Source organism: Centrocercus urophasianus, unplaced genomic scaffold (genome assembly GCF_019232065.1).
Source record: "Centrocercus urophasianus isolate 14NV4802_14NV808 unplaced genomic scaffold, USGS_Curo_1.0 seq_10, whole genome shotgun sequence".
NCBI lineage: Eukaryota > Metazoa > Chordata > Aves > Galliformes > Phasianidae > Centrocercus > Centrocercus urophasianus.
In genome coordinates, this window is record NW_024884142.1 from 97191243 (window position 1) to 97209285 (window position 18043).

The following is an 18043-nucleotide window of genomic DNA, read 5'->3' on the forward strand; positions in this document are numbered from 1 at the left end:
ATGTGATGGACAGGAAATGAGATTCTGTATGTTCTGTGATTTGTTCTGCTGTGCTACTGAAAACAAAAGTGAAATCAGATTTTTTTTCATGTTCTTAATATGGCTCCAATTTTTGTGAAGCCACTGTGAGCTGGAAGAACACTGCTTCAAATCCCTGAATGCTAAGCAGTTAATTTTCTTTTACTAGACCTGTGAGAATTGAAACGACGATTAAAAATGCAGGGAAAAATCTTAAGCAGAGCTGGGAGCTTATTCTTGGCTGTAATGACTAATAACTTGTAACTGCTTACATTAAATGAGCTCTTGTTTGAAAATGTATAGATTGTGAATGAATTAATATTATGGATAAATGTTCTGATGTTTTTATATTAATTATTGAAAGCAGTGGTTTGGACTGCTTGGATGTAAATTGCAGTCAAACCTTGTCTTCCAGGAGCTCTACATCAAAGAGGCTACACAGCAGGTAATGCATAACTGGTCTGAGATGGACAGAGACAGCTTGCTTTTTCACAGCTTTCACTACCTCATTTAATTTTTCACTTCTATGGATTGTGTTTAAAAGCCTAGCAGTTAAAAACGAAGATGGGCTAAAACTGATTCTCATTATTCTCCTCAGACAAAAGTCTCTGGGATCAAATAAAATGTTCAGTAAAACAAGCTTAAATCTTGTGAAATGTGAGGCGTTAACATGCTACCTTATAGAGCACATAAAGGAAAAAGGAATCCTGGATTTGATGCTTGACTTATTGTCAACTTGTTGGGGTTTTTTTCCCCTTTATTTGTAATCGTCTTCAAAATCAGGGCTGATGTTCAGCATATTAAAGCATTTCTCTGCATGTACTTGTGTGTGTGACCTACATATCAGTATGTGAGTTCTTGTCATTTTTTCTCTGCAGATGAGAACTGTTTTGCTGTAACAGAGAGAATCAGGTGATACTTAAGTATTTGCTCTGTCTGTCCATGCATCCAAGTTTTATAGTTTGCAGATATGAAAAAGTTGAAAATAAAATCACAGTTGTTAGAACAAGCAGATGAGAAAGATGATGGTGAAATTAGTCTCTGTATTATCCTGGGCTACCTCGTGCTTGTCTTGACAGAGAAAACACTTTCTGTAGAGAGAGCAATGTAAAAAGGTGCTTCTTTGATCCTTGGCCTTGCTTTAGTTACCATCACTGGCCATGAGAAGCTGTCCTGCTTCTGCAGTATTGGTGATCCATGTGACAGGCACAAAATGGTTCAGGATCCTGGATGGGTTACAGGAGTTTTCACCATCAGGTCCATTGGGATCTTTAACCTCAGTCTTGTACTGGAATCTAAAATGATGGAACGAATTCTCCTCATATTTGTAATTTCAGAGACTTACTGCCTGCTGTGCAGTGCAATCTGTGAGCCTAACTATTTTGGATTTTAGAACTCCATTTACTTTATATTTTATGGGTTTTTATTTTTTTCCCAGCCAAGTATTTGTCAGAAGGTGCATTGCAAAATAGTTTAGATTTGTCTTCTATTTGGAACTGGAAATTCAAAAGTAAGGATTGCTAACCAGGGAGAATCCATGCCTCTTCTTCAGTATAAAGTTATTCTCTTCATAGTCTGTTCTTGAGACTCAGTAGTGACACAGCAGGTAAGAAAGCTGTGATGGTAACCTGGCAAATGTCTAGATGTTGGTCTTTCTATTAGAATGAAGATGGGTGGGACTATTGCCAAGAGGTTGGCCTGGCTGTGTTGCAATGTAAATTAACATTGTGTCCAACCCGACCTTCTCTGTGAAGGTATTGTGAGAAAATTGAGGGACTTCCACGCTTGCATTGTTCACAAGTTTCCTTTTTGGGGGAAGAATAGGATGCAGCTGCTGGAAAGGGGATCGGCTGCATGATCGGATTTTTCTCCAGGCGTTGCATTTGGTTTTAGCTGAGACACTGGGAGCTAGAAGTGCTTCCTAACTTCCTTAGCCATGTTCTGTTGGCTGTAACAGTACCTCCTGGGTGCCTCACTGGTGCTGTTTGGAAGTAGCACAGCATCAGAGCACAGCACTGCGTGGTCTGTACCGTCCTCACATGGCACTTCTGAGTGGTGCTGCTCCACAGGATGTTGATTATCCAGTTGGTGTGCCCTTAGATACATTCCATGCAGCAACAGCCACGCTCCGTTGCCCATCCCACATCCCCCAGATAAATACGTTTAAAACTACTGAATGGTTGAGGTCCTGATGAGTTTCATAAATGGCTGCTTACTGCAGAGCTTTCAAGGCAAACAGAAGTAACAGACTGAACAGCAAATGGTGAGAGAATAGGAAGCCTTCTCTCTCTGCTTTCTCTCTTCCCCCATTACATAACAGATGAGATGGGGCGTGAAAAAGAGGTGAGCAAACTATGACTATTTATTAGTGACTACTGACTGCCTAGAGAATGCTGGAGTTTGATATCAAATTGATGGTAAGAAAGTGACAATCAGAAGGTTATAGTTACTTACCTGTAAAAAATATGGGAAATCCTGTAGATTTGAGTTTAGCAGCAATCCTAGTGCAGTCTGGAAGGAGTATTGGAGGTGACTGAGAACATGACCACCAAAAAAGTTTCCTTCAGGTTTCCTTATATTGTAATATTTTAATATGAAGTCTCACAGTTAGTGTTTCTTTCACTGTTTGTGGGTCTTCTCAAAGCAACGTCTCAGTGTTCTTGCAGTTCTCTTGGTTTCTGTAGTATTGTGGCTCCAAGTTCGTGCCATTCTGCTGTTTTTGGACATCAGGACAGGAGCTGATGTCATCAGCTACTGTCCTGATGTCCAAGGTAAGGCACTCATGGATTTGTAGAATGGAGTGTGTAGAATGAATGTGTGTTTCTTGTCCTAGATGTGATCTTTCAGAGCTAATGGCTGCAAGAGGACTGATGAGAAGGCTAATAATCTCCCTTTGCTGTACTGTTCTGATCATGCATCAGTCTTTGAGCTAAGCATGTTCTTCTGTTCCTTCTTGGATTGCTTATTTGTGTCTGAGTGCCTCTACTTCTGACATTGCAGAGCTGAAGTGGAGAAGTGCAGAGCTAATTGAAAATTCTCAAACTTATTTTTCCGTATCTTTTCATTTTTATGGCAATTTTGTGGAAAGAGATGCTTGATTCCATCTAAACTTCTAATAATAGACTTTTAAGCAAATGAGAATTGTTAGTAATTTAATTAAAAAAAAAAAACAAAAAAACTGCAGGAAGATTTTCAGCTCTGCTTGTTCATTATGTAACTTACTTTGTACTAGAAAGCAAGCACAAAGTGTTAGCTCTGGATCCAAGAGAAAAATAAAGATAGGGCAAATGATCTATAGAGGAAGTCTTTTCATAGTACTTAAAACAAATCCCTTAGAAGTATTTCCTCAGTGTGTTATATTCCATTTGTATTAAGATGGCTAGGTTTGAATGTTTATAATTCTGTTTTAAGCAAGAGCAGTTTTAATCCACATTTTTGCCTATTGGGGCAAATTTATTCCTCGTGTTAACAGTTTTAGCATGGAGCTCTGTACCTGGAGTGAATTTGGAATCTTTTCTTGGCTTCTTAACTTTTCTCAAAGGTAGCAAAGTTCAGTGTAAGCATCGTGCCTTTGAAAATAAGATCTGCATGCCTACATGTGATTGCTGCATTGTTCTGATAGGCAGAATGTTGCAAGCCTCTCAAACAGGTTTCCATCTGCAACTGAGCTGAAAGACTCCTGAGATCACATCTACTGTTAAATCATTGCAGTGCAGTTGCAGTTTCCATGCAGAACTGGGATGACTGCAGTTTGATTATCTCACAGAGTTATGCTTTGCATTTATTTTATCAGCTTGCCTGTTTGGTTAGAATTTAGGATTTAGGCAGATAAACGTCTCTGAAACCAGAAGTAAAAATCATACAGGTGTAGGCTGGGAAAAGAAAACCAATTAACTGAATATAGAATCGGTCAGGGCTTGTTCTCTACAATAAGACTCTAAAATTTGGGAGTACCTTAGCTTAACTGGTTAGCAGGAGACTGTCATCATAGTCAAAATAGTATATTTTGTGATATTATTACAACAGAGAGTCATAGTCAGTGGTTCAGTGTCCAAATGGAAATTAGTGATGAGTGATGTGCCTCAGGGTTCTGTACTGGGACTGATGCTCTTTAATGTCTTTATTAATGACATCAACAGTGGGATGCACCCTCACCAAATTTGTGGATAACACCAAGGTGTGTGGTGTGGTTGATGGGATGCCATCCAGAGAGATCTAGACAGGCTGAGCAGTGGGCCCAGGAGAATCTCATGACATTCAACAAAGCCAAGTGCAAGGTCTTGCACCTGGATCACAGCAAACCCCACTAGCAGTACAAGCTGGGGGATGTAAGGATAGAGCACAGCCCTGCCAAAAAGTGCTTGTGGCTAGCAGCAGGAAAATGAGCCAGCAATGTGCCCTCACAACCCAGGGAGCCAACTGTATCCTGAGCTGCATCCAGAGCAGCACAACCAGCAGAGTGAAGGAGGGGATCCTGTCATTTTACTCCAACATCTCACCTGGAGCACTGGAGCATCCAGATGGGGAGTGCTTGGTACAGGAGAGATGTGGGTCTGGAGCGTGTCCAGAGGAGAGACAAAATTGATCCCAGGGATGGAACCTTTGAGGACTGAGAGCTGGGCTGTGCAGCCTGGGAAAGGGAAGGCTCAGGGAGACCTGAGAGCAGCCTTTCAGTATCCGAAGTGGGGCTGTAAGAAGGAAGGGGACAGACTCCTTAGTAGGATCTGTTGTGATAGGGTAAAGAGAAATGGTTTCAGATTAGAAGAGGGGAAATTTAGATGGGATATAAGGAAGGAGTTTTTTACAATGAAATTGGTGAGACAGAGCAAGAGGTTGCCCAGAGAGGTGGTGGAAGCTCTGTCCCTGGAGACATTCAATATCAGGCTGGATGGGGCTCTGAGCACCTGATCTAGCTGTAGATGTTCCTGTCCATTGCTGAGGAGTTGGACTGGATGACCTTTAAAGGTTCCTTCTACCTCAAACAGTACTATGATTCTCTGATTACTGCCTGCTCCTTCCATTTTTCCAGCAGAAAAACCTCTCTGGGTATCCCATTAAACTCATAATGATTCATTTCCAGCTACTGAGAAGATATATCTCTATAGCACATCACAGCTTAACATAGATATTGCTGTAGACATGGTCACGGTCATTTCCCTAACCGCAGGATAGCACCTGCCCTTGCAGTTACCATGCTGAGAAATGGCAGAAGTTCCATCTTACTTCCAACACAATCACGGGGCTTCTATCTGTGTTGTCTTTCTTATCATCAGCTGATAGTTTATTACTTCTCTCAGGATTGTTCAAAACCTGCAGAATTTACTGAATGTGGGCACAAGGCTCTTCCTTTCTGTGTGGGATACAGTAGTAATGCCTGTCCTCTGGTGGGGTGGAGAACTAAGTCCTTACTGGTAATATCCAAGCCTTTGCGTATGTCAGAACTGGGGTTTATTTGTCAAAATACAGATGTGTTGTTATGGTTTGTTTTTTCAGCATTTAAGATTTTTTTGGCATTAATATTGATGGAAAAGATGTTATTGCTTTTAAGCCACATCACTGCAGGACTTCTACCACTGCACATCAGCAGTGCTTTCTGTAGCCTGTCTTCACTTCATTTTTCTGGTAGAATCACAGAATCACCCGGGTTGGAAGGGACCTCAAGGATCATGTAGTTCCAACCCCCCTGCCTAGCAGGGCCACCAAACACACACATTCAGATCAGGTTGCCCAGGACCCCGTCCAACCTGGCCTTAAACACATCCAAGGACGGGGCATCCACAACCTCCCTGGGCAACTCCCTGGTAGCTGGTCATTTTCTTCACATGCTACAGCTGGAATACATTCTGATTAGTCCCTGTGAATTCCTTCTGTGTGAAGAGGCAGAGAAGGTCACTCATGGGATTATTTTTCCTGAGTGTACAGAAATTACCTGTCAGTTAATAAGAGAAATAATAGTTAAAAATAATTTGAGATAGAAACAGAGCAGATAAAAAAATGTGGAGAGGATTGGCTTGGCTCTTACTGGGCTTATGCAGCTTTGTCTTCCTAAGGCCAAAAGCCAGATCTCACAGGGGTTTGAAGCTTTGAATGTTGGCCCCAGGAAGAGAGGGAAAAGGAAACAGTCCAAGGAATGCTGGCAAAATCTGCCAAGCATGCAGCAGGGAAGGCCTGTGAGCTGGAGCATCCATCTTCCTAGCCAAAGACTGGGCTTAGCTGCTCCAAGAGGACTTTCCAGTCATCCCTTGTGAGCTCTGTAGGAGTAGGGGAAAATATGAATGCTGTGAGACTCCTGCTGCTGTGTTGTGCTTCAGAGCTGGCACAGCTATTAAGGCAATATTTTGAGTTTTGAGAGCCTCAGAACACGTTTCAAATCTCAGGGAAAGGTTAGTATTTAATGCAGTGCCATTTCCCTAGTTAATCAGAGATATGCATAGAGGTTCTAGAAAAATAGAATTCTTCAAAATTAGCACGTGGTTCAAAACTTTACATAGCACATCAGGCAAGTGCACTTAAAGAAGTGGAAACCAAGCTCTGACATGTAAACACCTTGTGCTACAAAACTCATAGCTCCATTGTGCAGAGGTTCCATATGTCTCCTATAGGAAGAATGGAACAAATGAGTTTCCTGAAACTGAAGCCAGTGAAACCTCACGAATGTGTGTTAGCATGTCAGTATTGGTTTTCTTCAGATACAGTAAGATGGTAGGAAATATCCAAAGCCCACATTAATTGTGCTAAACACAAAACATTAGGCAGATTCTCTATGTCAGATTGCAACTATTGTTATAATAAATCACGACTGATAATTTGCTCTTGAATTCTTCTCAGAAGTCTGAAAGTGTGAACTGCTACCTAAATATAGATTAAAAAGTAACTCTCCTGAAGGTTCAATATATTCATTTCAATCTTCCTTATGAAAATGAAAGCTGGAAACGTTCATGGAAACACAAGGGACAGAAGAGAAAAAAATCTAAGGCTTTAATGCATAAAATCTTCAGGCAGTGCTTTGTGGTTCCAGCTGGATTGGCAAATTATCAGCACTTTATGACAACGTGTTGGAGAAATATAAAAATATATTTAAGCTTAGTATATTGTGTCCTGTTCTGAGTTTTGGAGTTTCTCTTGAAGAATGGAAATACTAATTAGAAAAAGGTGTGTCAAGAACAAACTTGTCTGGGGATTGAATGTTGCTGATGGAATAATGCATCAAACTGTCAGAGCAACAGCTGCTTTATTTGATTCCTCACAAGCTCAATGAATATTTGCCAGAGCTGTCCTGCATGTGCAACATTCAAATCACTTCTGTATGAATATATATATATTATATTTTATATATATATATATTTATATATATATAAAGATAGGAATGGGGAGAGGCTATAAAGCCATATTCCTCCATACTTAAATGTCATGTAGAGGAAAAGAAAGTAACAGCTGCTAAATACTACTTATACCTTCCCCAAAATAAGCAGGTAAACAGCCTTTATCCTTTTTTTATGACTGCCACTATCTGTAAAAGGAGGACGCAGCTCTGGTCAGTGAAATTCAGCTTTAGGATGTGGAGTCTGCAAGGTACAGTTGGTCAGCACATCCTCTCTCTCCTTTAAAAGCAGCTCCACCTGCAGGCTCTCTTTTGACCTCCTCCTGATCCGAATTTCAGCTGACTTGCTACAGGTCTTTCTAGGACATGAGAAAAGAGCTGCCCTGTTCACCATTAATGTACACATGGGCATTTAAGTGGGAAAGATGAGCCTGTGCTTACCACATAACAGCCTTCCTATGTCAGGGGAGGCTGCACCTATTCACTGTAACGTTTCTCAAATGTTGGGGGGCTCAGAGGTTGTGGGCCAGGGATTTCAGAGAAGCTGAACTCCAGGTGGAGATCTGTCTACACCTTTTGCATTTACCAGAACAAAAAAGAAATCTGTTAAATTACATATCAAACATGTATTTCATGCTGGTGTGCTTCTTTCATACATACAAAGTATATGTGTAACAAAGTACAATATTTGCATAAGAAACAATGTTTAGTGCAGAAGTGGAACTGATCAACAGCTGGAAATTTGGTATTATTAAAGCCTCTATTACCTGGAAATTTCCACTCAGGAGCTGGCAAAACCACTTCCATCCAAAATACAGCTTTCATTTGAATTTGATGTTCAATTCATTATTTTTTTTCTTTTCATTTTCGAGAATTCTCCACTTAGTTTGGAAAAAGTCCAAGAAAGATCATAGCAGTGAAGTATACAGCAATGAAATTTGCCTTTGTGATACTGCCCTGGAGCAGAGATGAAGCTGACTAGCTCGCTGCTCCAGTACTGTGTTACATCAGTACAATGATCAGCCTTTTTTCTCTATGGAAATTTGATTAAGAATTCAGTGGAAGAAAATATTTCTATTTCATTTTTATCCTGAATCTCAACTTGCCCCAGAGTTAATACAACAAAATGCTGTTGAATTTTTTTAGTGATCTCTACTGTGCATTATCACATTCCTCACCTGCATACTAGCATGTTAGATCTGTATTTCCTAGAAAGAGCAGCTTTGGGATTTCCACGTGGAGTGCTTTGGACTGTATTTTCAGAAAGCACTGACTGTTCTCTCTGCTGACTTCTTAAAATGACCGCTTCTATTTTCTATTCATTTAGATGATCGCACAACAGAAACTGTTGAAGTCCTTTATTACAAAGATCAGAAGTCATGGTTACCATTTACATACGCAATTTACAAATTATTCACAAAGGAAGTAACAGCTATACAAGAACTGACAGCTTACTTTAGCCCAAGCAGGAGATGGGACAGTATAGTTGTTTCCCTGCTTTATTTACTGAAAGAAAAGGTGTCTCTTTGTCTTGTTCTTTTTTCTTCTATTGTTGTTGTTATCTGTATGTGTTAAACACTGACCTAGTGTTTAGGTAGCACCTTTAGTTGTATCTGATCATATACTGACCTTTTTTTCATTACAGAGAGCACGGTGCATGTATAAACATGCACACAGATCTGTAGTTTTGTCACAATGCTGAGTTTTTGTTTGATGGGAATCCTATAGATTTTTGTATAATGGAGTGGTCAGGCTTAGCAAAGCTGATTTGTGGGATGTCATTGATTTTCAGCAATATTTCATTGAAACAAAACTGGAGATTATTATCAAAACTCTTGTTCTAAGAACTAAATTGAGGATGGCTGCTATATCTCTCAATAAGACTATATGATCTTAACATAGATGCTAGCCAGGCTGTTAGATGTTTTTAATACCACAACTGATTTATTGCTTTTCTCTCATTCAGGTTAGCATGTTTTATACCATTTCCTAAAGCTATTTCAGAGACTGGGAAACTTAACATCAAAGAGTGCTAATTTATCAAATCTCACAAAACAGGATGTTTATCACAGGGTATCTTACGGCACTCAACAAAAAGAGTGAATTTCCAAACCCCTTGATACAAAAGCACAATATCAACAGTGCAATAGCTGCCATTTGTCTAAACCTACAGACATCCATAATTACACTTTTTTCTGTCCACTGGGATGATGTTGAGACAATTATTGAAGGAGCACACTGATAAAGGAGCAAACAAATACAGATGTAGAAGTCACCAATGTAATGTTGCATCCAAATTTGAAGCAAAAAAGCAAAACACTTCACAAAGGTTTTTACGTCTAATGGAACTGTTTAGTGGGCAGCATCCAAATAGTTACGATAATATTATGATGGTGTGACTTTCTACCCAGGAACCAAATATTCTCAAAGCCTACAGTATTCCCGGGGTATAGATAAAGACTTGCAGATGCCGTAGTAAACTTGAAATACAGTAATAGGCAAAGACTTCAGTGGCACCACCTGTACATACGGCTGAGTTATTGGAACCTTACGGAACAGAGCGACGTTGCAGTATGCCTTTGGTAAGGCTTCTTGCTGGTTTAAAAAGGTACATTTTTCAGGAAGGAGATTGTCCAGCAGTATTGGTTTCACTTCTGTTCAGTGGAAGGTCTCTTTATTGATCCACATAAGACTCCGCGTTTCATTTGGTTTGCATTCATACTCAATACTGCCAAAGCTGTTTCCCCATTGGCAGTGATCCCGTTTGTGGTAGTTGTAGAATTTGACTTGCCAGACTGTTTCAAAAACACCAATGTCATTAAACTGTGAGGAAAAGGGAGTATCGGTGTTAGTAAGCTTACTTCTGTGTTGTTTTTTTTTATGAGAAACTTACAAAATTGGAACAGAAAATAGCTAATGTAAGGGTTATTGTTCCTCCAGTCAACAAATCAAAGATCTGTAAAACCTACTCTAGCTGCTATAAAGTCTTTTATTCTTAAACATGCATAAAACATGAGGGATCAGATTCTCCATTTACTGCCCTCTTGCATTTATTTATGTCTGGTAAAGGCAAGGGAGTAAAATGTTAAGCTTCCCATATGGGTAGGTGTTATTAACGTGAAGAATCGAAGCTATAATCCCTCTCAGGACAGCAGAGCAGTGGTGGCGTGCTGAGCTCCAATTGGCTTGGTATGCATCATATAGCAGAGATCTGTAGTGATATAGGCTATCACTTCAACTCTATACCATATCTGGAGGCTGCAGTCTGAATTGGGAAGATGCCTTCTTTTGATAAGTCTCAAATATTTAACTTTCCTGTGTTTTTTTAGAGTAGTGTCATGATTGAGACATTTTTTCCTTGTAAGCATTTCCATCACTCACTCTGACAGCTTCTTCACTTGACTCTTTTCCAGTCCCATCATGTGCCTGGAAGATGACCTTTGATCATCTATCTAGAATAATCACACTTGCAAAGAGTGCATGAAAGCTCCTTTATACAGTGACTCTTACTAAGCATAACCATTTATACTTAGTTTTCTCAGAATGGACATTGCTTGGAATCTCTCCCCAGCCTACTTTGTTTTCTTAAATTCAGTCTGACAGCAGCAGGAGTTACTCTGTGCTGCCAGTGGAAGATCTTTATTTGGCTCCAGTTGTGTTATCTTAAAGATGTAGCTGAAATGTTTCTGCCACTTCAATTGATAAAGAAAGAATCAAAGGTGCAAGCTGTTTTATCTCTCTCAGCAACCGAAACCTTTATTAATGATCCTCCACTAAAACCCTCTAATGGTAATCCTGATACCACTTATAAAGGCAAGATAGTAAAGGTTAAGCACATTGAATACTGTTGTGCACAATCTGCATAGAGAAATCTTTAGTAAAGAAGAGCGTCAACTGCAGTTGTTAGAGACTGAGGAAGAAAAGAGATTGGTCCAGAAGAAAAGGTGTTTCTAATACTATTTGTGGAAGGCAATAAGATACAAGAGCAGTGTTGTATTTCATCGATGTATAGAGAAAAAAAAACCACTGAATTTCAGAAAGAGATAAGGGAAGAAGAAAAAGTTATCTTCCTCTAGTGACCCAGTTTGTTAATTACTCTGGATGGTTTGTCTGACGTTTGTGGATTTCCACAAGAAGGAAAGAATTAATTGCAGAGCTTTTCTACTACTGTGTTCTGCTCAGCCCAGTAGTTGCACATGCACCAACTCTGTGGCATCATGAGGAGTATCTGCATCCTCAGAGTTCCTGTGGCTCCTGCCACACTTTGGCTCTTCTGCAGGGCCAGCACACGGCCTTCCCCAGAGAAAATGGATGGCTCTACTCTTTGAAGGTCGGATTTAGTGCTGTAGGCACAAGTTATTTAATCGCTCCCTCTGAATTTGTGTGGCGTTTGTTAGGGGAATACAGATCTGACTTCCCTAATTCAGTCTTAATCTGGCCTGAGCAAGAATAAAATGAGACCTAAAGAAAAGCTTCTAACTTAGTTTACACCATTTTCTGGACAGTTTAGAGTTTTCCAGGTCATGAGCATAACTAAGCAGTCAGGTAACAGAAACACATCTTCAGAGCAGACAAGAAATAAATGCATCGTTTTCATGAATACTTTGTCTTTTAGGCATTATCAAAATGGTTTTGATGTCAGGACTGACCTCTCAATCTATTTCTAGTGCAAGTTCAGGCTTTAAGCCTTAGAGTCCTTTTCTGCCCAGGATACATACATAGTATTCTGCCTGTTACAGAAAAAGAAGTGGAGGCAGCAGTTCCTCCTAGCTGAAGGAAACAGGAAAATGTAAAGCTGTACACAGTAACCATAATTTTGAAGATTCAGGAAGTAGGCATTAGCAGTTCTTCAAATGGGATGCCTGTAGCTTGTTCCCTAAATCTGTCATAGGTCTGTCTAGCTAAGCAGATAAATAATAAGTTAAGCATGTATATATTGGCAATTCAACCAGGATTTAAGACTTCAAAGTATCAATCATGGACATCTAAGTCTGTACTGAAGAACCAATCTGTCAAATTCAAATACCAAGAGAGGCTAAAAACTTACTTAGCACTTGCAAATCCTAATAACTTCATGGTTAGTACATCAGGATTTGGTTTGTAAAGCTACTGTTTAGACAAATATTGTAGCTGCTCATTCTGATCTACAAAAAACAGCTAGGAGCTTGTGTCTGAAAACCAGACCTTCCTTGCATTACTTAAAATTACTCAATTTGTGGTAACTAGTATAAGTTGCTCATGTTGTAATTATCAGAAAATTCAAATTGAGATGGTACAATTCTTATTTAGAAAGAGATTGCCATACTAAATGGTGATTCCAGAAGAAGAAGAAAACAATCAAACAGTAAAGATACTCAGATAAGATGAAATCCTGAGTGGACTGAGCAAATGTGAGAAAAAGCTGAAACCTGACAGGCTTGGAAAACTTGGCAAGGTCCTGAACTTGTACAGATTGGAATAAACCTTTAGGAGAGCTTTAGCTGACAATGGCTTATTGTTCCACTTCCACTTTTGTTACAGGAGCTACAGAATAAACAGCACGTATATTCCTCACAACTGTAACTGAAGGAGAGAGAATGACAGCCAAAGCAAAATCTCCCACATGTGCTCTCATACATGCTTTCAGCCTCTAGCATGTTCTGCTCCTAAAAGCTCTGGCAGTGCTGGCAGGCAAAAGAGGGTTCTCTGTATTCCAAAGGATGAGGGCATCATTCCTATCCTGGAATCTTGATGGGAGTTCCTGGTTTGCAAATGCCCTTGTAGGAGAGGTGGGAGGTGCAGCTCCCATTTCCTGCAGCACCCCAGAGAGCTATGCAGATCCCTACAAAATCCCCATAATACTTCCTGGCCCCTGCTACTCTCATGGCTTCCCCTAGGGAAGGGAAGCCATGTTTGTGTTTTCCCCCTATGCAGTAACTAGCAGTCTCACTGTTGTAAAGCAAAGAGGAGGGCAGCAGCTGTGAGCAGGCTTTGCCCTAGAACATTTTACCTCCATAGATGTCAACTCTCTGCTGCCCTCTATGCCTTTCCATGCTGGGCTCCTCCTGCTAAGAGGACCACCTACCTGCATGTTGACCTGGATGGGCTGTCTCTCCCCACTCTTGGTGTGGGGCACCCCTTCTGTGTCGTAGATCCCTGTGTAAGAGACCACTTGTGCATCCCTTGATTTCTCCTCCAGTGGGACATTGACACCCCCAATGCCCATCGTCCTGCAAAGAGATGGGATGCATCCTTTCAGCAGCCCTGCAGGCCCCCTTCCTAGCAGCTTGGAGCCAGCAGGTAGGCTTGAATACTAGCAGCCTCCGTGCTGGGGATGCTTCAGGGATTTTAGCAGGCCTCCAGGTGCTGCTGACTCACTAGAGCTCCTGAAAAATGTCAGGAATCTCAGGGCTCAGCAGTCGCCCAGGGAAGGTGTAAAAAGGAAAGGAAGGAGGGGGATGGTGGAAGGAGGAAGGGGGGGGTAGGTGGCAGAGATATGATCCTCAGCAGCTAGGGAGTGGTTGGTTGAATCCCTTCTCCAGAGTTGTCCTACAGCCAGAGCCATTTTCCCATCTGCATCCTCCCTGCTTCCAGTCTCTGCTTTGCCATGGTGCAGTGAGGCTCAGACTGGAGAGCATCTCCAGCTTGCAGGGCTGGAGGGGATCTTCTCTAGGGAGAAAAGGAGCTGGACCTTGAAGAGTCTCAGGGGAGGTGGGGTGGAGAAAGAAGCAGCTCCTAAAGGCAGCCTCTCTCCCAAGCCAGTTTCTCATGCTGGCTGGGCAAAGCAGCAGGAACAGCTGGCCAGAGATCTGGAAATGGCAAAGCAAAAGGGCGGAGAGGGAGAAATGACGGAAACCTTGCTCTGTCAGCCTGCCAGGAAAAAATATTAAACCTCTAAAAATAAAAGCAGCGGGAAAGGGAGGGCTGCGGGGGCCGCGATGGAGAGGATGCACTTACGTGGCCTGCACGGTGCCGGGCCGGAGGGCCACCTCAATCTTGTACTTGGCCCCGGTGAGCAGCTTGATGGTGCGGTTCTGGCCGAAGCGCTGCCCGTCCACCTTGAAGTACACCGCCCCGTCGTTGGGCTGGATTTTGAGAGCGACGCTGATTTTCACGAGGCTGGGGATGTCAACCATCGCGCGGCTGCGGGGTCTGCGCCCGTCTCCCCCCCTCCGCAGAAGGCGGCCAGCAGAGGAGACCGAGACGGCGAGGGAGAGGAAGAGGAGGAGGGAGGAGGAAGAGGAGGGGCTGCCGGATCCGAGCCAGCCCAGCCCTTCCCAAAAGCAGCGGATGATATGTTTGTTTTGCCCTCCCCCGCTAATCACGGAGCAGCATCTGTGCTGCGGATCTTCTCTCCATCTCCCTGTTCGGGGGACATTTGCAGCTGCTCAGATTGCCGCGGGTTAGCAGGGAGGTAATCCGGCCTCGGTCATGGCAGCCTTAATCCCGCCGTCATTCCCGGGCCGGGACGGAGGGGCGGTTCAGCACCACGGGCGCGGACAGCAGCGCGGCGCAGTCGGGCACGATATGTGCTGGCATCTTCCTCTATCGCCTCATCCCGACTCTCTTATTGTCGCAGAAAACAAACAACCAGTCAGCAGCAATAAAAAAAAAGACAACCAACCAACCAACCAACCATAATGTTTCTAAGGAGAAAGATCTCTGAAACTGGAAGTTGTAACTTCCAGTTCTTAGCTCCTCATCCATCTCATTCCAGTTTGCAAAAGTTACTTTCCATCCAGGAGCAGAAAATTTAGGCATCCTTTCCACTCTTTTGCATCTATGCTTTTAAAACTGCAATGTTCTCATAGTTGGCACAGGATTTGGGCCAAAAAAATTTGCAGGAAGGCCAACTGTGTTCTGGGCTGCATTAAAAAAGGGGTGGCCAGCAGGGAGAGGGAGGTGATTGTCTCCCTCTACTCAGCTCTTGTGACGCCCCATCTGCAGTGCTGCATCCAGGCCTGTGGCCCCCAGCACAAGAAGGATGTGGTGCTCTTAGAGCAGGTCCAGAGGAGGGCCACTAAGATGATCAGAGGAGCACTTCTCCTGTGAGGAAAGGTTGAGGGAACTGGAATTGTATAGCTTGGAGAAGGCTGCAGGGAGACTTCATTGTGGCCTTCCAGTACTTGAAGGGAGCACATGAACAGGAGGGGGAACAGCTGTTTACGAGGGTGGACAGTGACAGGACAAGGGGGAATGGTCTTAAACTGAGACAGGGGAGGTTTAGGTTGGATATTAGGAGGATATTTTCACTCAGAGGGTGGTGAGGCACTGGAACAGGTTGCCCAAGGAGGTTGTGGATCCCCCATCCCTGCAGCATTCAAGGCCAGGCTGGATGTGGCTCTGGGCAGCCTGGTCTGCTGGTTGGCGACCCTGCACATAGCAGGGGAACCAGTTGAGCATTGTGGTCCTTTTCAACCCAGGCCATTCTATGATTCTACAATTCTATGATTCTATGACTTTATGTCTCTTCATGATTTCAGTAGGAGAATTTCACAGCTACATACTTCACTAGGCCTGAACTACTCTTTGTTTTTTGAGAGCTGAGTTGTACGTGTAGTAGTAAAATGTAATGCGACTAAGTGAAATGGAAGATCTGACATTACCCCAGCTGCTTTTCTTTTTGTGTGTGTTACTAGTCTATTAATTTAATTTTGAACAGTAAGCAAAATAAAACATGTTGCTGAAAACTTATGCAATGTAAATCTTACTGCACTTGCCTTACTTACATATTCAGCTAAGAATAGGCTTCATATTTTGTTCAGCCAGCAGCCAACAAAAATCAGAGCATGATCCCTTAATCTCACAGCTGTATAATAAGCTCTGTAAGGAATATCCCATCTTTGATAGCAGTTACTGGTAGCATGGACTGTCATAGAGGGAAGTTGTTACACGATGCAGTCATTGCTCCTCCCACTGAACAGAAAGCAGTGAAATACATGAATTAAACCAATGCTTGATGAGTAGCAGCATTATCAACATTAGTGTATGAGCATAATGTTAAGGGCTTGACGAGTCACTTAAAACCCTCGTATTGCTGAAGGATATCTAATCAGAAAGTAGTTACATTTAATCAAGCAGTATATTCCAGGAGCATCTTATCCTGCAGCGAGGTCCAGCATTTAATCATAAACCATACACTGAACTCTACAGATTTGTTTCCTGGGTTTGTACTAACTTTAAAGATCCTCAAGAGCTAAAAGTTAGGTAAAGTGATTCCTTCCAACCCTCCAATCATTGTCTAAATCAACATTGAATAGTCTGGAAAATATATTGGAAGTTATCAATCAAGTAATGTGTGTTCAGATAAGGAAGCAGTTACTATATTTAGACAAATATCTCATAACCTTATGGCTCAAAAAAGACCATGTGTGCATTTTTCCTCTTCTTATTTGATCACTGAAAAATGACTTCCCTTTTTCTATTATGTTCTGCTGAGAACTGCTGTGCTTTGTGGCTTGTTGAAAATTTTGCTTGCAGCAATTCCCACTTCTATGAGTTTAAATGTAATTCAGCAAGAAACCACAGAGGCCTAACACATAAGGAACCTGATAGCATCACTTAAAGTGGTGTGAAGAATAATGGCCATTGCCAGGGATCAGTTTTACTCCTCTCATGAGCCAGACATATCATGTTGTAGTAAATTGTGTGTAGCTGAAGGCATTGATTGCAATTAGTTTCCCAAGTACACAAGAGGTCAGATCTATAATCAGGTTTTTTTCACCTTATTATTTCTGCCTGCATGATCATCTTTCTCTGGACACAGCTCAGGCTGTGATTTTATTCCAGACCACTATAGCAAAAAGTAAAAATTGCAAAGATGAGGGAGATTTAAAAAGCATCATAGTATGGATCATGCATGCACAGGCTAGGTAACTGTTTTAGCACATGGAAATGAAATGCAGTAAGAGTTGAGCATTTATAATAAGAAACAATTGTAAATGTAAGCATTGTCTTTCTTTTTATTGATCTGATAACTTCACCTGCTTTTAGCGCTCTCACTTATCTTACCTTACCAGGTGTTTTTTATCCATGTAGATAACAAGGGAGGAGTTGTCTTTCATAAGTCTTTCTGGGAGGTTAGTTTTCTTGTTGAAACATAGCTACCCATATTAATGGCCTTGATGGGCTACAGTTAAGGCATTGCTTGGAGCCTCTAACCCCAACTTCTGCCCATGGGCCCTACTTCAGCTCAGCTCTGGATTTTTAATTCCTGTCTTCCCTACATGCAGGAGTGCTGGTCTTCAGCTTTGCTGTGTATGTACTTAACTATGGGCTAGATTGATCCTGATCTTCAGGCTGACCACCTGGTTTGACCTCAGCCTGCTCCTATGGAGGTGCTGCGGGCTGCATCTTGCTTTGCATCCTTAGCGAGAGAGGTAAGATGGATCTTGGAGAAACCCATCCCCTACCAGTTCTCATAGGGATTTTCACAGGGAGCTGCTATTATGCAAGATTCCCTGTTGGTGAGTTCTTCATGTTCTGTGCACAGTGAGGTAACTGAAGGGACAAGGAGGCAATGTAGATTTTCCTGGGAGCACAGAGCGAATGGAGTGACCCTTACAAGGTTGAAAGCTAAATAGATGTTTCATAGGACTTGAACCAATATCTGATTTCTCTTAAGCTATAGCAGTAGTTTAGTAGTACAGGTGGATGGATTTATCTGTTTTTCCTTCTGCTTATTTTTTCTTTCAAGTCTGCTTATTTTTTCTTTCAAGTCTGCTT

At 41.9% G+C, this 18043-nt stretch overlaps 2 protein-coding genes across 4 annotated transcripts in view; one reads left to right on the forward strand and one right to left on the reverse strand.

Moving 5' to 3' along the window:
* Positions 1-18043, forward strand: part of PLEK (pleckstrin) — a 56733-nt gene that overhangs the window by 18999 nt on the left and 19691 nt on the right. The gene's annotated exons all lie outside the window — the stretch shown is intronic.
* Positions 8683-14533, reverse strand: CNRIP1 (cannabinoid receptor interacting protein 1). The gene is made up of 3 exons (XM_042816728.1): positions 14276-14533; positions 13404-13548; positions 8683-10162 (listed from the first exon to the last, which is right to left on the reverse strand). Exons 1-3 carry the CDS (start codon positions 14452-14454, stop codon positions 9998-10000), a joined length of 489 nt encoding a protein of 162 aa, XP_042672662.1. The 5' UTR covers positions 14455-14533; the 3' UTR covers positions 8683-9997.